At 45.8% G+C, this 24135-nt stretch overlaps 1 protein-coding gene and 1 long non-coding RNA gene across 2 annotated transcripts in view; one reads left to right on the top strand and one right to left on the bottom strand.

Annotated features, from left to right (window-relative positions):
* CNTNAP5 (contactin associated protein family member 5) overlaps positions 1-24135 on the bottom strand; it is a 251802-nt gene that overhangs the window by 198365 nt on the left and 29302 nt on the right. Inside the window, exons 2-3 of the mRNA XM_077273262.1 lie at positions 7597-7695; positions 5101-5294 (exon numbers count right to left, since the gene is read on the bottom strand). Of these exons, the coding sequence (XP_077129377.1) occupies positions 5101-5294; positions 7597-7695 (293 nt within the window). The remainder of the gene's footprint in view (positions 1-5100; positions 5295-7596; positions 7696-24135) is intronic.
* Positions 9296-24135, top strand: part of LOC143784716 (uncharacterized) — a 55081-nt gene continuing 40241 nt past the window's right edge. Inside the window, exons 1-5 of the long non-coding RNA XR_013217877.1 lie at positions 9296-9400; positions 11007-11096; positions 16010-16095; positions 17649-17722; positions 17792-17855. This is a non-coding gene — a long non-coding RNA (uncharacterized LOC143784716). The remainder of the gene's footprint in view (positions 9401-11006; positions 11097-16009; positions 16096-17648; positions 17723-17791; positions 17856-24135) is intronic.

Below are 24135 nucleotides of genomic sequence, written 5' to 3' on the forward strand. Positions count from 1 at the left end.
TGGGACACGTCTGGCACTGCAGGATCTGAGTCCATGGTGGCGTAGTGTGTTACTTATGGTAGGCCTTGTTACATTGGTCCCAGCTCTCTGCAGTTCATTCACTAGGTCCCCCCGCGTGGTTCTGGGATTTTTGCTCACCGTTCTTGTGATCATTCTGACCCCACGGGGTGGGATTTTGTGTGGAGCCCCAGATCGAGGGAGATTATCAGTGGTCTTGAATGTCTTCCATTTTCTAATTATTGCTCCCACTGTTGATTTCTTCACTCCAAGCTGGTTGGCTATTGCAGATTCAGTCTTCCCAGCCTGGTGCAGGGCTACAATTTTGTTTCTGGTGTCCTTTGACAGCTCTTTGGTCTTCACCATAGTGGAGTTTGGAGTCAGACTGTTTGAGGGTGTGCACAGGTGTCTTTTTATACTGATAACAAGTTTAAACAGGAGCCATTATTACAGGTAATGAGTGGAGGACAGAGGAGCCTCTTAAAGAAGAAGTTACAGGTCTGTGAGAGCCAGAAATCTGGATTGTTTGTTTCTGACCAAATACTTATTTTCCACCATAATATGCAAATAAAATGATAAAAAAACAGACAATGTGATTTTCTGGATTTTTTTTTCTCAGTTTGTCTCCCATAGTTGAGGTCTAACTATGATGTAAATTACAGACGCCTCTCATCTTTTTAAGTGGTGGAAATTGCACTATTGCTGACTGACTAAATAATTTTTTGCCCCACTGTATATACTAGATTGTGGCCCGATTCTAAAGCATCGGGTATTCTAGAATATGCATGTCCCCGTAGTATATGGACAATGATGATTCCAGAATTCGCGGCAGACTGTGCCCGTCGCTGATTGGTCGAGGCAACCTTTATGACATCATCGTCGCCATGGCAACCATTATGACATCTACGTCGATACTGTGCCCGTCGCTGATTGGTCGAGGCGAATTCACGGCAGACTGTGCCCATCGCTGATTGGTCGAGGCCTGGCGGCCTCGACCAATCAGAGACGCGAGATTTCCCGGACAGACAGACAGACAGAAAAACCCTTAGACAATTATATATATAGATATATACACACATATATACATACACACACATATATACACACACACACATATATACATATTCATTGTAATGGGTCCATGATCTATCCACAAAAGATATCACCGTTACAAAAAGCACCGGAGGTGTGACAGAGCCCTGACATACAGAAATCCCAGAGGTTTATGGCGCGTAATTGTACAAAACATGCAGAAAATGTGCAACAATATATAACAGAGGAAAATGGAAGACAGGAGCGTAACATGCAGAATATCCCAGGGATACATGATGGTAATACTATGAGAAATGCACCAAGGAAAATGAGCTTTTAATGTATCTCAGGTCACTCATGAATCACATTTATGGAGGCCGCTCCTGGGGAGACGTCATTAATGTTACTATGAATTCAGCAAATAATAAAATGTCGTCTCTAGTCTGGTGGAAAATAGGAATAATATAGAAAAAAAATGCTCTGTACAAATACAGCAGGTGTTGTATGGTCCCACTGTGTCTGATATTACTGCTATCAACTCATATGACAGGAAGAAAGCAGCTGCTGATAATAAGCAGGTGACAGATAAGACACTCATTGCCATGATAAACAGTTGTCTAAAGGTATGTAGCTAGCGCCAGTTGTGCACCTCTTCATCAGTTTGGCACATCTCACTCCATATCTTGTTGGATTCCCCCCTTTGTGCTCCACATCCTCAACATTTTCAAGATCTCTGCTTACTTGAAACAATATTTCCATTCAAATGATGGAAACAAACTCGATCTACCAGATCGCATAGCTGAAGGACAATTGTGGCAAATTTTAGACAAGACTAACGAGCGCTGATGTTCTAGAATCCACCAGTATCAGCCAGAAGAGGAGAGTGAATCTTCCGAAATTCGGACTTATTTGCTCAATTTTGGAGAAGACTCGATTCGCAACAAATAAATTTGGTGCAAATCTAAGGAAGTGTTTAACCTTTATACGTCCTGCCTTCGTCCGTTCCCATGCTCTTCCTTCTTCCCTTCTTCTCCCTCCGGTCTTGCCCTGACATGAGGTTCCATTGGATGCAGCATACATCATTGATGGCGGAAGTCTCACCGTAAGACCAGAAGGAAATGTAGAAAAAGGAAGAAGAGCCGATCAGAGGAAGACAGAGAAGCCGCAGGACAGGTCCGGCCAGGGCGGAGGACAGGTGAGGATAGTAGTTTATTGGGCTTTTTAGCCTCTTTCAGGCTGGACCCCATTTTACTAAATACTCACAAATTCAGTCCCCAAAATTCAGATTTGATAGAATTCGACATTCTCCATCAGTTCCTGGAGGATTCTAATATGCAAATTGCCTCTTCAGAGAAAAAGAGGACTTAAACTATATAGCGCCACCTGTTGGAAGTAGCGATCCTACAAGTCACAATCAACCCTTTAACGAGGATTCTAGTAATTGAGGACTGACTGGCTCAGGTCTATACAGAATATTATGACCGGTGGATTGGGAGCCGCACAGTGACAGGATGGAAATCCTTCAGATCTCCAGGAGCCAAGTGTGCGGCTGAGCTCCTCTCCTACCGTGGGAGATGCATCCTGACACCATGTCCGTAGAGACTTGATGCTACATAATTGATACTATTCGCCTTTCACATCCATTTTGATGCCATAATATAAGCCGCATCCAATATTCCCGCAGATCTCATCTAGTGATCATGCTCCAGCTGATCTTCTTGCAGATAATGTGCAGCGTTTAGGCGGTGGCCACAACCTTCATATTTCCTATTTATTTCATGCAGATATTAGATTGTCCTGATTTGCCCTAAAGAAAAATAAATCTGGTACAAATGATACAACATTGCAAGAGAGCCTGGCACCGATGCGCCTTGTGGGGATCCGGTGGGGAGAAAGGCTCCAGAGCAATGCACTCTGGGATAAAGCATACAAAACTGTCTCTGGCGCCATCTATAGGGGGTGACACTGCCAATGTTTCACCCTGACCTCCCATAACTGGGACCCCCATGGAATTGACAGTGATTGTTCCTGGAGATCTGATTGGCTGTGAGATCTCATGGGAATAATTCCTCACCTTTGGTCCTCATGGGAGGAGCGTTAGTGGCATCTGCACTCTTTATTTAAAGGGGACCTGTCACCGTCAATACATCATTCCTTTACCTGCTGTTAAAGACAACGTTCTCCTGAATTGGTCATTATTTTTATTTTGTTTCTGCACCTTTTCCTGGGATATGACTGCTCCTTCACTGTCCATAAATCTAGTATTTTTAGCCAAGTGGGTGTGGTCATTATTTCGTCTCCATGAGTGTCTTATTATGCACCACTCACTCTTGTTTAAATAAAAAAAATCTCTAGACTATTTGGCCTCTCCCGGTCTCCCCTTTCTGATTTTCAGATAACTCCCCCTTGTTAACGTCCTGTCTTGTCTGCTTGGTTGGTCCTCCACTTTGGAGTACACCGCTTCATGTATACAATGCTTGAACATTCTGCTGGTATATCATTCATTATAATGCCACCTAATATAATGTCCGCAACATCCTACTGGTGCATTGATTTGATAATTTATTGTTTGACCCTGTTTTCTATAAGAGAATGTCGACATTCATGTTATATGTTAATCACGTTGGAAATGTTTATTTTCAATAAAAATTGACAATTATAAAAAAATAAATAAATAAATTAGATTTATATGCAGCAAAAATATCTCAGATCACCAACTGTAGGGGTAGCCAGAGCAGGTGGACCTTCAGGAGGGTCTGATGGTGATGAGCAGGGGGAGGGGGATGGGATAAGATGTCAGAACAGGGAGCAGTGCAGGGAACCAGCAATGATCAGCGGCCACCACTGAAAGGTTCTAGTTATACAGCGAATCAAACATGTCAGAATGGAACAGATCGAGCCTGGACACCATCAGACAGCGGGGACACAAGAGGATAGTAGGGGCACCGGGGAATAGCAGGGGACATAAGAGGATAAGTAGGGGCACCGGGGAATAGCAGGGGACATAGGAGGATAGTGGGGGACACCGGGGAATAGCAGGGGACATAAGAGGATAGTAGGGGACACCGGGGAATATCAGGGGACACAAGAGGATAGTAGGGGACACCGGGAAATAGCAGGGGACATAAGAAGATAGTAGGGGACACCGGGGAATAGCAGAGGACATAAGAGGATAGTAGGAGGCACCGGGAAATAGCAGAGGACATAAGAAGATAGTAGTTGACACCAGGGATTAGCAGGGGACATAAGAGGATAGTAGGGGACACCGGGGAATAGCAGAGGACATAAGAGGATAGTAGGAGGCACCGGGAAATAGCAGGGGACATAAGAGGATAGTAGGGGACACCGGGGAATAGCAGAGGACATAAGAGGATAGTAGGGGACACCAGGGAATAGTAGCGGACACCATGAGATACATTGTAACTGCTGACTCTTATCTGTAAGTCTCCGGCATTAGACAGTAATGCATTATAGGACCCTGCAGTAACGTTGCGCCCAGAAGTCGTCATCTTGTCTTTACAGCCATATGTTAGTGAGTCCATAAAAAATAAAACTGTATACAGTAAAATCCCTTTTATCCTATGTCCAATCAAAAAAATCTGATCAATCTCCACCAATTTTCAACCTACAACTCCATCATAACTGTAGAATATTTCACAAACAAAGTGCAACAGATGGAATCAAACCCTGGCAGGAGGCCGCCTTCTCCAGCCGAAATCCTCTCCAACCATTGCCCACCCTCCTGTTCAATCGCTGGTTTTTGCCTATAAATACTGATATAAAATACTGACCAAGTTCTGAACATGTGAATGTAGAATAAGAGTAGTAACTGCAGTGTTAGAGGTATAATATTCTTCTTTTATATGTTACTGTCCCTTTAACAAAGTTAAAGCCTTCAATACTTTTAATAGAATATTATTCTGATAAAGCAAATAAATAAATATAATAATGAAATAGAATCCTGACTGCTCTGCGCCCTGCAGCCGCTCCTCTATATCAGACGCTCCCCCTGGTATCACCAATCTGTGTAGGAGCAGACGAGCACATAAATAGCAGAAGCCGGAAGCCTACCCAGATGGTGCTGTCGTGATGATACGGTTTCCAGTTGCGCCCAGTATCGCTAAACATAACGCTGAAGTGTGTCACCCAGTCCGCGCTGCCATGTCTCCCTTGTGTGGCCGCACCTGTGATGTCAAATCGTCCTCCCAAGTCAATCTGCAGCCATTGCTTCACATTAGATTCCAGTGGGGACCAACCACCGACTCCTGCGAGACAGAAGACACAGAAGCTAAATCCAAGAGATCGTCTGCAATCACCACATTATTCTGAGGCGTAATTTACTACAAGAAACAAACAATTATCCAATTAAGCATAAAGTGACAGCAACGTAATGGAAACCTCGGATCCGCTCTCTTCACAAAGAATTAACATGAACATTACATCTACATCACTCAGAGACACAGACGTGTAACGGGGCATCACAGGGAGGCAGTGAACACAAAGACAGTGCAGAGCTGCGCTCACTATTCTGCTGGTGCAGTCACTGTGTACATACATTACTGATCCTGAGTTACATCCTGTATTATACTCCAGAGCTGTGCTCACTATTCTGCTGGTGCAGTCACTGTGTACATACATTACATTACTGATCCTGAGTTACATCCTGTATTATACTCCAGAGCTGCGCTCACTATTCTGCTGGTGCAGTCACTGTGTACATACATTACTGATCCTGAGTTACCTCCTGTATTATACTCCAGAGCTGCACTCACTATTCTGCTGGTGTAGTCACTGTGTACATACATTACATTACTGATCCTGAGTTACCTCCTGCATTATACTCCAGAGCTGCACTCACTATTCTGCTGGTGCAGTCACTGTGTACATACATTACATTACTGATCCTGAGTTACCTCCTGTATTATACTCCAGAGCTGCACTCACTATTCTGCTGGTGCAGTCACTGTGTACATACATTACATTACTGATCCTGAGTTACATTCTGTATTATACTCCAGAGCTGCGCTCACTATTCTGCTGGTGCAGTCACTGTGTACATACATTACTGATCCTGAGTTACCTCCTGTATTATACTCCAGAGCTGCACTCACTATTCTGCTGGTGCAGTCACTGTGTACATACATTACTGATCCTGAGTTACATCCAGTGTTATTCTCCAGAGCTGCACTCACTATTCTGCTGGTGCAGTCACTGTGTACATACATTACATTACTGATCCTGAGTTACATCCTGTATTATACTCCAGAGCTGCACTCACTATTCTGCTGGTGCAGTCACTGTGTACATACATTACATTACTGATCCTGAGTTACATCCTGTATTATACCCCAGAGCTGCACTCACTATTCTGCTGGTGCAGTCACTGTGTACATACATTACATTACTGATCCTGAGTGACATCCTGTATTATACTCCAGAGCTGCACTCACTATTCTGCTGGTGCAGTCACTGTGTACATACATTACATTACTGATCCTGAGTTACATCCTGTATTATACCCCAGAGCTGCACTCACTATTCTGCTGGTGCAGTCACTGTGTACATACATTACATTACTGATCTTGAGTTACATCCTGTATTATACTCCAGAGCTGCACTCACTATTCTGCTGGTGCAGTCACTGTGTACATACATTACATTACTGATCCTGAGTTACATCCTGTATTATACCCCAGAGCTGCACTCACTATTCTGCTGGTGCAATCACTGTGTACATACATTACATTACTGATCCTGAGTTACCTCCTGCATTATACTCCAGAGCTGCACTCACTATTCTGCTGGTGCAGTGCAGGGCAAAGGCATTTGTCTATGGTAAGGGACCCAAGAGAAGGGCAAACAATGCTACCTTGCTTAGACTAGGGCATTTAGATTTCAGATGAGGGCAGTGAATTGCGGCTTTTGGTCAGTGGGTAGGAAGGTCTGTCTACAGCTCTGCTGAATGGAGCCTTAGCAGTAATATTGTCACTAATCTTTTGGCCGAGGAGACACATTTTACCCCATAAGAGGCTACGTTGACATGATTATTCCTAAATGAATTTGGAGAAAAAAAAATGAACTGAAAAGTTGTCAGGAAAACCTCAATATTTCCCAACTATGGCAGAGAACGAATCTTCTACAATTGTCTGCTAATTTAACGTGTTAATGACAATTTTATTAGAACACTCATTTTTCTGATTTAGGGCATGTTCATGCATTGTGTATTTATATAGGACTTTCCCTCCAAATCCAAAAACTGCTACATGAGACAGATTTGAAAAGACGTCATCTACACAGTTCTCAAAAATTCAAAGCAAACTTTAGATACAATGTAAAACATCCGCATCATGTGAGATCTCTGTGTGCAGATTACATTATTTGTAATGGAAACGTGAAGTGTGGAGCAAATTCTGCAACAAAATCTAACACAAAATCTGCAGGTAGGAAGGGCAGGCGTTACTGTAGATTTTCTGCATACAAATCCACAGCATTACGCGATGTGTGCACTCGGGGGCTTCATTTTCGCATCAGTCAATCACAACAGATTTCAATGTGCCGTGATCTTACCGTCTCGACTGTTCAGCTTTGCATTGCTGGGGAGGCTTCCCGAGGAGCTGTCAAATGCCGTCTGTGGAAGCGGAGACACCAGTGGATCGTCACAATTATCTGGAGAAGAGTGAAGGGACAGAACAATATCACTACACCGAGAGGAGACGTGGGAGATTCCATCTAACAATAAGTCACATTGTCTCCATTCCTGATCATCACATTTTCCTCTTTGTGCCAAAATGTTTTCATTAATTAGTGATGAGCGAATCTGCGAAAATCAGAGTTTGGCAGATTCACTTGAGGGTATGTGCACACGTAGAATGGTCCTCTACGGATTTTTCCGCAGCAGATTTGATAAATCGGCAGGGCAAAAACACTGCATTTTTCCTGCAGATTTACCGTGGGTTTTGTGCGGATTCCACTGCGGTTTTACACGTGCGGTTTTCTATTGGAGCAGGTGTAAAACCGCTGCGGATTCCGCACAAAGAATTGACATGCTGCGGAATGTAAACTGCTACGTTTCCATGCGTTTTTTTCCGCAGCATGGGCACAGCGTTTTCGGTTTCCCATAGGTTTACATTGTACTGTAAACTCCTGGGAAACTGCTGCGGATCCGCAGAAAAATCTGCATCGTGTGCACATAGCCTGAATCTTTCCTCCGCTGCAGCTCAAAAGTGTCCGGTTCCGTGATCTTTCTTTGTTACTTTTGTGTCTTTGTCTTCTTTTGGATCCTTAGTTTTTGCTGGCAACTTTGTTGCTCATCCTCAAACAACTCACATCACAAGGTGCATTGCTGAGGCCGAGCCAACGAGGGAAGTGTCAGCGAAGACTGAAGGTACGAAGGAAGACATTCATCGCCGCAGCCAAGGTCACAGGTAGACACTGACTGGGGCGTGACTAGGGTCCGCAAACATTGTATCTGGCGTTAAATGACCTGACGCTAAGTGACAATGGAGAATAACGGCCGCAGCCGCCTTTATTGATCACAATATAAATAGATCAAAAACTTAAATCGCTTGTTTCCTGATGAGATCCTGGATGGCCGACCAGAAACACTGGGCCGTACAAACCCCAACACTCCCCAGTCACACGGCTCCAACATAGGGCTCCCCACACAAGCCACACCGACCGATTAAGGGTCCCATCCCTCGGAGGTGCCCAGACCCCAATTAACCAAGGCCATTCCTGACCTCCATGACAAGACAAACATAAGGAAGGAATCCCACACCACCGAATTGGGTCAATGATAAGTAACAAACATTAAGGGCGGGTGGGAGGACCATTCACTGCTCCGGGGGTCCTCCTCTTCTTATACAGGTACCCTACATGACTCCTCCCCCTATAACTTTTAGCCAATCAAACCCACATGCCCTGGTGTGACCGATCCTCAACCCACTCCCCCTTTTCCCACCTCTATATGCCTAGGTGCAACTCTACCAGTTAACCCTTCCATCCCTCCTACTTTCTAACTCCTGTCATGTCCGGGCTTCTAACCACTGAGTCATTTTGCTGGTCTCTATATATGTATATACACAGTGCTAACCACTGAGCCCCCGTGCTACTATATACAGGGCCGACGTTAGAGCACGGCAGAGCTTCCTGGGCCCAGCGTCTACAGCGTCTACAGCAGAAGATCCTAATCAGTGAAGCTTCCCATGTAGAGACTGGTTGAGGACCTGTAGTGACATCATGATCATGTGACCAGCCATGTGACTGTGATGTCACCACAGGCCGTGTACTCATTGGTCAGTGCTCCTGTCCTGCACGGAGCCTCTGAGGGAAGAGAACTACAGACCCCGCCCCCACCGACCCGGGCTGTGAGGTAAGTAGTGCAGCACCCGCTGTGTGCACTGCTCCTGGGGAACATGGTTCCTAGCGAAAAGGGTTCCTGGCCTGCTGTCAGCAACTCCTGCTCTTGTCTGCAGTCCCAGCACAGGAGAGGGCAGGGAGGTGTCTGCTGGGACAGTGCTGCTGGGAGCAGGAGGAGCTGCAGCTCATAGTGGGGAACATCTCATTCCCTGCAGCATAAAGCAGCCTGTGTATCAGAGGAGGGGTGTACAGTGTGTAGTGTGTGCTGTCTGTGAGCTATGTGTTTATATGGAGCACATGTATCCAGGGCCGCCATCAGGGCATTACTGCTCTGACTGGCGTATGGGGCCCGGTGGGCAGAGGGGGCCCGCACCGGGTCTCAGTGGCAGGCATCTGACGGGCCCGCAAGGCAGTAGTTAAAGCCGCCAGCCAATCGGAGGCTGGCATCTGACGTCAGTGCGCACGTCGCCGGCGTATGACCTCATTGTCGTTCGCCGACGAGTCCGCTCTGAAATGCCTGGGATGGACGTCGGCGCTGGACAGTGGCCATGTAAGAAAGGTTTTTTGTTTTTTTAAATTTTTACTCAATGCGGCAAGCCCGGGGCATGATGAAGACACAGGGGCTTGATGGTGACACGGGGCAGGAATGAAAACAACACGGGGGTAGGAATGTGAGACACAGGGCAGGAATGAAAACAACACAGAGGGCAGGAATGTGAGACACGGGGCAGGAATGTGAGACACAGGGCAGGAATGAAAACAACACGGGGCAGGAATGTGAAGCATGGGGCAGGAATGAAAACACGGGGCAGGAATGTGAGACACGGGGCAGGAATGAAAACAACACGGGGCAGGAATGAAAACAACACAGGGCAGGAATGTGACACATGGGGCAGGAATGTGAGACACGGGGCAGGAATGTGAGACACGGAGCAGGAATGAAATAACACAGGGGGCAGGAATGTGAGACACGGGGCAGGAATGGAAACAACACGGGGCAGAATGTGTGACAAAGGGGAAGAATGTGAGACTCAGGATGCAGAATGTGAGACATGGGGCAGAATGTGAGACATGGGGCTCAATGTGAGACACTGGGCAGGATGTGAGACACGGGGGCAGGCTGGGAGACAAGGGACAGGATGGAGGATGGAGACATGGGGCAGGAATATGAGGCAGGATGGAGACAGATGGGGCAGGATGGAGACAGATGGGGCAGGATCATGGGGCAGGATGGAGACAGATGGGGCGGCAGGATCATGGGGCAGATGGGTCAGTATCATGGGACAGATGGGGCAGGATGGGGAGATCATATGGGGTAGGATGGATACTCATGAGGGCAGGATGTGAGAACATATGGCTGGAGCCAGGAATGAGACACACAGGGCCAGGATGGGGGATATTATTACCATAGGGGCTAATTAAGGGATATTATTACTGCAGTGATGTATTTATTTTATTTTTTGAGGATACTGTTTTAAATGGGGGGAGGTGGTCCTGTTACTCTGCAGAGTGACACTATGTCGCCTTTTTTTCTTCATCTGGTGTAGTGTAGAAGTTGGGAAAAATTAAGTAATGTGTTCTGCAAGAGGAGCTCTAGATAACTGTGTTATTTCCTGCAGAGACAAGTCCTGGCTGGAAGACGTGATGACGGTCTGTGCTGGATGAAGATGGAAAGCAAGGCTGAAGGACTTCATCTAAAGACGTCAGTGGTGAGTCAGTGTGTTACCTGTACACAGACACTGCATACTAAGTACAGATCTTCTGTGTATAATGGCACTTATGGTGATGGTATTGTGTTTTTTTTTTTATTAATGATCAGTATTGCAGTATTCAGTCACTATGTGGTGGTAATATGTGATCTGGAGATGGTGCGGTGGTATTTGTCCCTTGTATGTGCTATTATTCGGTCACTGTGGTGGTAATATGTGGTCTAGTCATGGTGTGGTGGCATTTGTTCCCTGTATGTGGTATTATAGGTCACTATGTGGTGGTAATATGTGATCTGGTCATGGTGCGGTGGTATTTATCCCTTGTATGTGATATTATTGGTCATTTTAAGAATTGAAAAATAAATAACTTGAATATATGTTATTAGTATATGTAGATGGCCGGGTATAGACACACAGTGGCAGTGTTGTGTGTGTGTGTGTGTGTGTTTGTGTGTGTGTGTGTGTGTGTCATGCACATTTTTGAATACCGGCTGCACAGACAAGAGTTTACATATAAACCTCCAATCACAGCTGAGCGCTCCCCACTCTCTTTTGACAGCGTGAGAACCGCGGCTCTCTGGCCAGCCGGATGATTTCACCACCAATCAGAAGCGGTGTTTGCCGCACTGTCATGCACATTACAGCTTGGCAAACACTGGATGTTCAGGCCCCCCATTCAAGTGAATCAGGTTCTGTTCTGGTACCCGAACCTGAACTTTTTGTAACTGTTTGGCCTAACCCCCCAGACCCGAACATCCAGGTGTCCGCCCATCTCTAGTTATATACTGTATTTAAGGAGTCAGAGTCTGTTCATTTGATACCGACTGCACCAAAATGGACACTGACTCCGACTCACCAGCCCTGCTGCTGATAACATGATCCTGTATGGGGTTAGATTGAGCTACTAGTGTTCTGTCCCCATCGTTCTTCATTAGCCGGAGTAAAGTGTCCGAGAAACAAGCGCCAAACGACGTCAATATTGTCAATCGCACTCACTGAACGGCCTGAACTCAGCGCATGTCAATACAACCGAAATGTTTGAGTGTCATGGTGCAATATGTGAGCATTGGGGGCTTTATTTTAATTTTTTGCCTAGGGCCCCACTTTGTCTAAAACCGGCCCTGACTGTATATGCATACATTGCTAGCCACTGAGCCCCCTGTTACAGTATATACATACAGTGCCTTGCGAAAGTATTCGGCCCCCTGGAACTTTTCAACCTTTTCCCACATATCATGCTTCAAACATAACGATACCAAATGTATATTTTTGGTGAAGAATCAACAACACGTGGAACACAATTGTGAAGTTGAACGAAATTTATTGGTTACCGTATATGCTCCATACAGTTCATGATGGCCCCATAAGATGCTCCATACAAAATACGCCCCATATAATGCTCCATATTAAAATATGCCCCATATAATGCTGCACAAAGGTTAATAATGGCCCCATAAGTTGCTCCATAGAAACATTTGCCCCATACAATGCTGCATAAAGGTTGATGGCCCCATAAGATGCTCCACACATTATGGCCCAATAAGATGCTCCACACATTATGGCCCCATAAGATGCTCCACACATTATGGCCCCATGAGATGCTCCACACATTGTGGCCCCATGAGATGCTCCACACATTGTTGCCCCATGAGATGCTCCATACATTGTGGCCCCATGAGATGCTCCACACATTATGGCCCCATGAGTTGCTCCATACATTATGGCCCCATGAGATGCTCCACACATTATGGCCCCATGAGATGCTTCACACATTGTGGCCCCATGAGATGCTCCACACATTGTGGCCCCATGAGATGCGCCACACATTGTGGCCCCATGAGATGCGCCACACATTGTGGCCCCATGAGATGCGCCACACATTGTGGCCCCATGAGATGCGCCACACATTGTGGCCCCATGAGATGCGCCACACATTGTGGCCCCATGAGATGCTCCACACATTGTGGCCCCATGAGATGCGCCACACATTGTGGCCCCATGAGATGCGCCACACATTGTGGCCCCATGAGATGCGCCACACATTGTGGCCCCATGAGATGCGCCACACATTGTGGCCCCATGAGATGCGCCACACATTGTGGCCCCATGAGATGCGCCACACATTGTGGCCCCATGAGATGCGCCACACATTGTGGCCCCATGAGATGCGCCACACATTGTGGCCCCATGAGATGCGCCACACATTGTGGCCCCATGAGATGCGCCACACATTGTGGCCCCATGAGATGCGCCACACATTGTGGCCCCATGAGATGCTCCACACATTGTGGCCCCATGAGATGCTCCACACATTGTGGCCCCATGAGATGCTCCACACATTGTGGCCCCATGAGATGCTCCACACATTGTGGCCCCATGAGATGCTCCACACATTGTGGCCCCATGAGATGCTCCACACATTGTGGCCCCATGAGATGCTCCACACATTGTGGCCCCATGAGATGCTCCACACATTGTGGCCCCATGAGATGCTCCACACATTGTGGCCCCATGAGATGCTCCACACATTGTGGCCCCATGAGATGCTCCACACATTGTGGCCCCATGAGATGCTCCACACATTGTGGCCCCATGAGATGCTCCACACATTGTGGCCCCATGAGATGCTCCACACATTGTGGCCCCATGAGATGCTCCACACATTGTGGCCCCATGAGATGCTCCACACATTGTGGCCCCATGAGATTCTTCATACATTGTGGCCACATAAGATGCTCCATACATTTGCCCCATATGCTGTTAAAAAAAAATCACATACTCACCTCTCTTCGCTCAGGCCCCTGGCACTTGCGATAGTCACCTTCCTCGTTCCATCGCTGCGTGCTGCTCTATCTTCCATCTTCTGCACTGACTGTTCAGGCAGAGGGCGGCGCGCACACTAATCACGTCATCGCGCCCTCTGACCTGAACGGTGCAGAGGATGGAAGACAGAGCAGCGCGCAGCGATGGAACGAGGAAGGTGACTATCACGCAATGCTCACCTCCCCTGATATACTCACCTGCTCCCGGCGCGGTCCCTGGCAGCATCTCACTGTCAGATGGTCTCCGGGAGCCGGCGGCATCTTCCTATGTTCAGCGGTCACGTACCGCTCATTACAGTAATGAATATGCGTGCATATTCATTACTTTAATGAGCGGTACCACTTGACCGCTGAACACAGGAAGAGCTGCCCGGAGACCATCGGATATGCAGGGACTGCGCCAGAAGCAGGTGAGTATGTCACCGCGCCGACCCCCCCCGCCAACACTGACTCGAGTATAAGCCGAGAGGGTCACTTTCAGCCCCAAAAAGTGGGCTGAAAATCTCGACTTATACTCGAGTATATACAGTATTTTAAATTTTTGCGGAAATTCAAAAACTGAAAAGTGGGGCGTGCAATATTATTCGGCCCCTTTACTTTCAGTGCAGCAAACTCCCTCCAGAAGTTCATTGTGGATCTCTGAATGATCCAATGATCTAAATGCCTAATGACGATAAATATAATCCACCTGTGTGTAATCAAGTCTCCGTATAAATGCACCTGCTCTGTGATAGTCTCAGGGTTCTGTGTGAAGCACAGAGAGCATCATGAAGACCAAGGAACACAACAGGCAGGTCCGTGATACAGTTGTGGACAAGTTTATAGCCGGATTTGGATAAAAAATGATTTCCAAAACTTTAAACATCCCAAGGAGCACTGTGCAAGCGATCATATTGAAATGGAAGGAGCATCATACCACTGCAAATCTACCAAGACCCGGCCGTCCCTCTAAACTTTCATCTCAAACAAGGAGAAGACTGATCAGAGATGCAGCCAAGAGGCCCATGATCACTCTGGATGAACTGCAGAGATCTACAGCTGAGGTGGGACAGTCTGTCCATAGGACAACAATCAGTCGTACACTGCACAAATCTGGCCTTTATGGAAGAGTGGCAAGAAGAAAGCCATTTCTCAAAGATATCCATAAAAAGTGTTGTTTAAAGTTTGCAACAAGCCACCTGGGAGACACCAAACATGTGGAAGAAGGTGCTCTGGTCAGATTAAACCAAAATCGAACTTTTTGGCAACAATGCCAAACGATATGTTTGGCGTAAAGGCAACACCGCTCATCACCCTGAACACACCATCCCCACTGTCAAACGTGGTGGCAGCATCATGGTTTGGGCCTGCTTTTCTTCAGCAGGGACAGGGAAGATGGTTAAAATTGATGGGAAGATGGATGGAGCCAAATACAGGACCATTCCTGAAGAAAACCTGTTGGAGTCTGCAAAAAACCTGAGACTGGGACGGAGATTTGTCTTCCAACAAGACAATGATCCCAAACATAAAGCAAAATCTACAATGGAATGGTTCACAAATAAACGTATCCAGGTGTTAGAATGGCCAAGTCAGAGTCCAGACCTCAATCCAATCGAGAATCTGTGGAAAGAGCTGAAAACTGCTGTTCACAAACGATCTCCATCAAACCTCACTGAGCTCGAGCTGTTTGCCAAGGAAGAATGGGCGAGAAGTTCAGTCTCTCCATGTACAAAACTGATAGAGACAAACCCCAAGAGACTTGTAATCGCAGCAAAAGGTGGCGCAACAAAGTATTACGTTACAGGGGCCGAATAATATTACACGCCCCACTTTTCAGTTTTTGAATTTCCACAAAAATTTAAAATAACCAATAAATTTCGTTCAACTTCACAATTGTGCTCCACTTGTTGTTGATTCTTCACCAAAAATTTACATTTGGTGTCTTTATGATATGTGGGAAAAGGTTGAAAAGTTCCAGGGGCCGAATACTTTCGCAAGGCACTGTACATTACTAACCACTGAGCCCCCCTGTTACTGTATATGCATACATTGCTAACCACTGAGCCACATTGCTCGCTATACATATTTTTTCTGTTTGTTTTTTGCTATCAGCTGCTGTACATCAGTGTGAGCCGCGCTGCACATTAGGTTGAATAGAGCTGAAGGTCCCAGTGTGACAGAAGAACGCTGCGGTGCAGGTATGTGCATATGTGACAGTACACAAGGATCAGAAGACATTTTTAGCAATAATCATAAAGCACAATGTAACACTGTGGCCGCAGTAGACGGGTATCTCTGTCCATCCAATGCAGTGGAGAACTCCCAGAGCAAACTAGAAAACTGAGTATATACAACAATCCACCAAATAGATAAAGAGATTGTATTCAGTCATCACCTATAAATTCATTGTCTATCTGTTGGCCTAATGCATATTGATCTGTATGTATTGCAACAACTATTGTTTGTTTAATATGATGTGATTTATATATATCTGCATGCATATTGTTCACATGTCAACAAAGTTAAAAAAAAAAAAAAAAAAAGGAGTCCTCATTTACAGACAGGATGTTCCTCCTCCCCCTTCCCTGTGAGCACATTGTCTTGTGTGTGCAACTGAAACTGAAAGTCACAGCATATCTCTCTCTCAGAAACCAGATTGATCCTGTTCTCATGTTGTAATGCAGGATGTTCTTAATTCTCAATAAATGAACATTCTCTGTTGCTCGTTGTGGACATCACGCTGATTAACCCGCTGCTAACACTATCAAACAATACAAAACATGGAGAAAAATACAGAGGAGACATGCTGGCAGGCTAGGGGCGGGTGGGTGACATAATGTAACCAGGGGAGGCAGGATCAGGTGTATAACCAATATATGCAGCATAAATCGTATGTGTGCTGGTAAGGAAGAGATCAGAAACACCAGACCCACAGATTGCAGAAAATCAAACCTGCTTACCCATCGTAAAATGGCGGCTCCCACACCGCTCCCTGTGGCCCCTTCATGCGCTTTTCGTGTAGTAACGTTTTCAAAAGAGGATTCAGAAGACAGCAATGGTAATAGATAATGATAATGGATGTGGCCGTGCCGAGTGACAGCAACATCACAAGGAAGGAATATGAGAAGCTGGAGAAACACCAGGGCCTCAAAGGAGAACTGGAGAAGATGTGGAGGCCGCAGTGATTCCAGTGGTGATAGGAGCACAGGGAGCAGTGACCCCTAAGTTGGGAAAATGGCTTCAACAGATCCCAGGAGCAACATCTGAACTCTCTGCCCAGAAAGGCACAATGCTGGGACCGATTAAGATCCTGCGCAGAACCCTCAAACTCCCGAGGACCCCAGAATGAAAAAGGACAAAAAAAAGACCCCCCTCATTGGGGGTGAGAAGGAAGTATATATATAGAGAGAGAGAGAGCGAGATATTGTTCAGTATTTATATGTTACTGTATGGCATCACTTTTGTGTTTCTCTATAATTTGGGCTCAATAATCCTGTCTATATATAGAGCAAAGAGTAATATTAGCAGCACAGCACTCGGGGGGCTCGATGTGTCACCGAGGACCCTCAGTCAGACATATCCTCATATTTCTTAAAGCATCAAATAATGTCAGACATCTTAATATCCCTTTCTTTGCATGTGAGCAGCGCTGCGGCCGCGCAGGTTCTCTGTGCCTCTGATATACAGAATGTTCTGTTTCTCGCTGTTGCTGGATGTAACAAGTCACTGAGGATTTATTGTCTGTTTTCAGGAGGGATCTGTCACTTTTCCAGTTCAGAGACATTTTATTGTTCTTCTTCAGTAAATGAGGATCCTAATATGAAGGTATTTTTAGATCTAAGGAGCCGTTGGGGAGGTGACCGGACGCCCTCATGTTATTAGTGTCTATTGCAGGATCACATGTAAGATGGCTGCGGGGACGCCGGGCTGCACCCCGGCACAGCTGACACTTTTATAGGTAAAGGATTAACGGAACTTGCGGTTATTGTTGTATGTTCCTGGTAATGCAATTGATCTAGGTCATACTGTTGGATTCCTTAGATGTTTGGATATAACCACAATTTCTTTGATAACTTTTTCTAACAACTGAAACATTGTAACAAAAATGATACAACAAGTTACTAGGTCAAATAAAGAGACCTAGTAAAATGTATATCGTTGCAAAATGCAGCGGCAACTTCCTCCTGTTGTGTCCTACAACCCCCTCCCTCCATTGTACGAATCACTGGACAATGTGGACCCATCTTCTGCACCGTTCCACTGACTCCATGATGGAGCGATGGAGGTCGCAGTGTCTACAAGTGAGAGCTATAGCTGCCTGTGATGTCTTACTATGTAAAGCATGGCAGACCATAACAAGAAAACTCCTCATTACTGCAGAAAATGATGAATTGTCCTCATTTCACTGATGGATTAATTAATGAAACAGTCAGGCTGCACACTAAATACAGATACTTTATATCCCGCCGATCTTCACCCCCATTCATGGCAGTAGATGATGAATGCACTTTCCATTGCCTGAAAAGAAGTGCGACCAAACAAACTGTCATTGCTGCCAAGATTGAGATTTTGGTTTTTATCCTAAGTCATGTGATAAGGCTCGTTAGAGGGTCGACAATGACCGTTAGGATCACTACTTCCTGTAGGTGGCGCTAGATAGACCTCTTCCTCTCTGAAGAGACAATTTGCATTACTACCAATGGTCGCCCCATTATTCTAACCAGTCGTGCCCACTAATAGAGGCAGACAAAGCAGAGCCGCGGAATTACAATTACATTGAAAATACAGTAAAAAAAAATCAAAAGAAAAATATATCTAACGTTTTATTTCAATCGTTGGAGCTTTGTAGTCCTACATTGTCCCCTACCCGTTTCATGGTTGATTAGGGAAGAGAAGGCAAATATTTTTTGGGAAAGCAATAGACCCCCTCTGCAATATCAATGTGTAAAGCATACAATGTAGCATGAAGGGCTGGACCTTCCTGCCATCTATGAGCCATGGACCTCTGTGCTGGCAGAGATGGAACAACCCTGCATAGTTTGTCTCTTTTGTGCTCTTATTGTTTCTTGGGCTTTACAATAAATGGAGAATTTATGGAGCAGTTTAATTCTGTCTCCCAGCGGCTTAGACAGCCGGTTTCCTTGAGAGACTGCTGGGTCTGACAATAGGTTAGACAAACTGAATGATAGGAGCAAAATCCATAATTTTTGACACATTATATGATATCCAACAGGTCGCTCTATAGCAACGAGATAAAACTACAACATTGTTACAGATTGTATAACGAGGCCGGTGTGACCCAATGTCCGAGGCGATGGCTGAGAATATTATTAATCTTCTCTCCTATGTTCCCTGCATTGTGTCAGCTGGTAACATTACTTTATAAGGGATATTAGATCCCATCTGCTTTGGCTGCTGGATTAAAACCTGAAGCAAGAAGGTTACAAAAGACCTAACCAGAAAGCAACGCCTGGAGACGAGAAGCTCCGCTCTCCAGTCAGTGTGATCGTCCTCTAATTATTTAATATTAGGTATTTACGCCTCGTTCTCTCATTGTTTTCTATCATGTAAACAGTTTTACAGTAATGTTAGGGGGTTTATCAGAAATAATCACAATGTAGCAGTGACCATTGCAGCTCCATGGAGTCACATCACAAAGTGATCTCGGCGGTCGTCTCCTTCCACATCTCACCTGACACATTGTCACGACTGATTTCACGCATTATCTGCAGTAGGACGCAGCCCGGTCAGGTACCAGGAAAAGCGACCCTCACTCATACTTAATATTAACCCTTTTGTTGTGTTTTTGGTTTATTCATTTGCCGGTCCCTGAACTACTTTCCCATTCAATCGTCTGAATCAGCAATAATCAGGGGGATGATGGAAACACAAAGTGTCCGCCATATCTGAGCGCAGCACAATGCAGGCAGCGCCGGCACCCGGAGCCACTTATTCCACATTCATTTGGTCCAGTGGGGATTTCTATAAATGACAATCCTGTTCATTCACATCCTGAAGCTTCGAGGCTGAGATGACGCACAAACGTTCCCAATGTCACATCGTCACACACATTTCGTATAGTTTCAGATAAATGGGATCTGTCGCAGCCGCTCATTCCATTCCTGGGTAAGGTTCATCCGTCAGACATTCATTATCAGAATAACCAGAAAAAGCCACAGAACGGTTACATTATATTCCATTGACCCTGACACCGGTCCACCTGAAGGTCCGGTATCGCAGTAATGCTGGACCTGTTCACTTTATGAAATGCATGGTAGTTGCAGCAGAGCTGAGTCTGTTTGGTGTAGCAAATCTAAGTTTTGTGACCTAAAAGTGCAATTCCAAAAAATGTATGCTGCTATGTGAAATGTACAGAAAACACAAATCTTTTATCGCCTTATTTTATCACACTGAGCATAGAACAAATCAGCTGTTTGACATTGGACATTTTATCTCTTCAAAATTGATGTCAGTGACACATCTCAATACAGGTGTGCTCAAGTCGCTTCCCCCATTTTGCCTGGGTCTTGTCCACCATTGTTCTCTGGCCGCATCTCCCATTGTGCCTGGGTATTGTCTACCATTGTGCCTGAGCCACGTCCACCATTGTGCCTAGGTCTTGTCCATCATTCTGCCTGGGCCGCATCCCCCATTGTGCCCTGGTCATGTCCACCATTGTGCACGGGCCGCATGTCCCATTGTGCCCGGGCCGCATCTCCCATTGTGCCCGGGCCGCGTCTTCCATTGTGCATGGGTATTGTCTACCATTGTGCATGAGCCACGTCCACCATGGTGCCTAGGTCTTGTCCATCATTCTGCCTGGGATGCATCCCCCATTGCGCCTGAGTCTAGTCCACAATTGTGCCCGAGCCACGTCCCCCATTGTGCCTGGGTCATGTTCACCATTGTGTACGGGTCGCGTACCCCATTGTGCCATTGTTGCGTCCACCATTTTCCCTGGGCCATATCCCCCATTGTGCCTTGGTTGCTTCCCCCGTTGTGCTCCAGCTGTGTCCAGCGTTGTGAAGCGTCCCCTCTCCCCCATAACAAGCTGGATGGTCCCTCTCCCCCATGACAAGCTGGATGGTCCCTCTCTTCCTGACTCCGCAGTACGCAGCGTCCAAGTTTTCCATAAAGAATTTCACTTCTGATTCATCCAACCATAGAGCAGTTTTCCATTTTCTATTATTAATTGTCCGTGGCCCAAGAAGACGGCAGTGTTTCTAGATTGTGCGGCTTCTTCTTTCCATGAGAGAGCTTTATCTTACATTTGTCATATGTGCCATGTGATCAGTCAGTGATTTCCGGAAGCTTTCCTGCGCCCATGCAGTGATTTGCACTACTGGATCCTGCCTGTAATTAATGCAGTGCTGAGGGCCCGGAGGTCACGAGCCTCCATTACTGACTGTCGGTCTCGTCCCTCGTGCCCAGGACTTCTCCAGAATCTTCTGATATTATGTGCTGTATATTCTTCATTCCTTTTACAGCCTTTTGTTCACTGACCCAACTGTTCTGAGATTACAGTAATTTCTAAATGGAATCATTTTTCCAAATGAAACAGAAAATGTCCTACACTCGCCCTCTGATCTGCTCTATGTTCTGTGTGAATAACATATGGTAAGAGATTTCCAGATTGCGTTCTTGTGTTATTTATGCTTTTCACAGCAGCACAACTTGTAGACCGTATTATCAAAAATGGAAGGTGACTTATTCTACATGTATGTGTGGAGAGGTTCCGCTTATTCTGTACTATAGGATGATTTCTGTTTGGCTTCTCTGACGTGTCTGCTTGTGGAGCTGCGAGTTCAGAGCTCAGTGGGCATTCCCCGTGTCCCTGCACCCTTAGCCTCTCCTCTTATTCTTTACACTTTGTATCTCTTTGTATCTTTTTTTCTTCCATATTGCAGCAGCTTCATTCAAGAAAAAAAAATATCTCTAAATAGCGATCTGTTCAATCTAAACCTTTCTTGACTTGTATTAAAGGCTATTTATATTACTGCGCAGACTGTCATATTCAACCTGTACAGTATTACTGGGAAACACACACAGAGCTCATATCCAGCCTATATTACTGGGAGAGACACACAGACCTCACATCCAGCCTATATTACTGGGAGAGACACAGAGCTCACATCCAGCCTATATTACTGGGAGAGAAACACAGACCTCACATCCAGCCTATATTACTGGGAGAGACACAGACCTCACATCCAGCCTATATTACTGGGAGACACACAGACCTCACATCCAGCCTATATTACTAGGAGAGACACACAGAGCTCACATCCAGCCTATATTACTGGGAGAGACACAGACCTCACATCCAGCCTATATTACTAGGAGAGACACACAGACATCACATCCAGCCTATATTACTGGGAGAGACACACAGACCTCACATCCAGCCTATATTACTAGGAGAGACACACAGACATCACATCCAGCCTATATTACTGGGAGAAACACACAGACCTCACATCCAGCCTATATTACTGGGAGAGACACAGACCTCACATCCAGCCTATATTACTAGGAGAGACACACAGACCTCACATCCAGCCTATATTACTAGGAGAGACACACAGACCTCACATCCAGCCTATATTACTAGGAGAGACACACAGACCTCACATCCAGCCTATATTACTAGGAGAGACACACAGACCTCACATCCAGCCTATATTACTGGGAGAGACACAGACCTCACATCCAGCCTATATTACTGGGAGACACACAGACCTCACATCCAGCCTATATTACTAGGAGAGACACACAGAGCTCACATCCAGCCTATATTACTGGGATAGACACACAGACCTCACATCCAGCCTATATTACTGGGAGAGACACAGACCTCACATCCAGCCTATATTACTAGGAGAGACACACAGACATCACATCCAGCCTATATTACTGGGATAGACACACAGACCTCACATCCAGCCTATATTACTAGGAGAGACACACAGACATCACATCCAGCCTATATTACTGGGAGAAACACACAGACCTCACATCCAGCCTATATTACTGGGAGAGACACAGACCTCACATCCAGCCTATATTACTAGGAGAGACACACAGACATCACATCCAGCCTATATTACTGGGAGAAACACACAGACCTCACATCCAGACTATATTACTGGGAGAGACACAGACCTCACATCCAGCCTATGTTACTGGGAGAGACACAGACCTCACATCCAGCCTATATTACTGGGAGAAACTCACAGACCTCACATCCAGCCTATATTACTGGGAGAGACACACAGACCTCACATCCAGCCTATATTACTGGGAGTGACACACAGACCTCACATCCAGCCTATATTACTGGGAGAGACACACAGACCTCACATCCAGCCTATATTACTGGGAGAGACACAGAGGTCACATCCAGCCTATATTACTGGGAGAAACACACAGACCTCACATCCAGCCTATATTACTAGGAGAGACACAGACCTCACATCCAGCCTATATTACTGGGAGAAACACACAGACCTCACATCCAGCCTATATTACTGGGAGAGACACAGACCTCACATCCAGCCTATATTACTGGGAGAAACACACAGACCTCACATCCAGCCTATATTACTAGGAGAGACACAGACCTCACATCCAGCCTATATTACTGGGAGAAACACACAGACCTCACAGCTCTTCTACCCAAAACAGAAAAGTCTGACACCAGGATCAGGTTGTGACCTGCATATTAGTAGGTCTGAAAATTAACGAAGGAATGAAACTTCAGCCTGATATTCAGTGCTTACAAAGTAAAGATTACTATTAACATGTGTAATAATCATTCCTTCTATATCAGGGGCGTCCAAAGCCTGTCCTGTACACAATGCTTCTTTGTGAAATCCATAGTCGCCTCCTCTGTGATTTAAGGCTTCAGCAATGCTCAGAGATGTACTGTCCATTGTGATCATCTGTATGTAGCACTTTGTAGTCGCTTGTGTGGTGTCCTTGAAGGTGAGATACAATGGTCCTCATGGTTGTGTAAAGAGACATTTAGACGAGGAGGTGATGATATGAGGCCCTGGGCCATTACAGCATAAAATCACAGTAAAATGCCCTCATTTACTTCTCTCACCGCTTCCCAGATCCCGCACGCCTGGTATGACGATTTGGAAACAAGCAAATACAAGTTCCTATGGCTAAAATTGCAGAGCAATAGTAAAGTATATTTTCAGAGACTCCAGATGAGCTGGGAGAGAAGTTCTGCG

The sequence above is a fragment of the Ranitomeya variabilis genome, chromosome 7, assembly GCF_051348905.1.
Source record: "Ranitomeya variabilis isolate aRanVar5 chromosome 7, aRanVar5.hap1, whole genome shotgun sequence".
Classification (NCBI taxonomy): Eukaryota; Metazoa; Chordata; class Amphibia; order Anura; family Dendrobatidae; genus Ranitomeya; species Ranitomeya variabilis.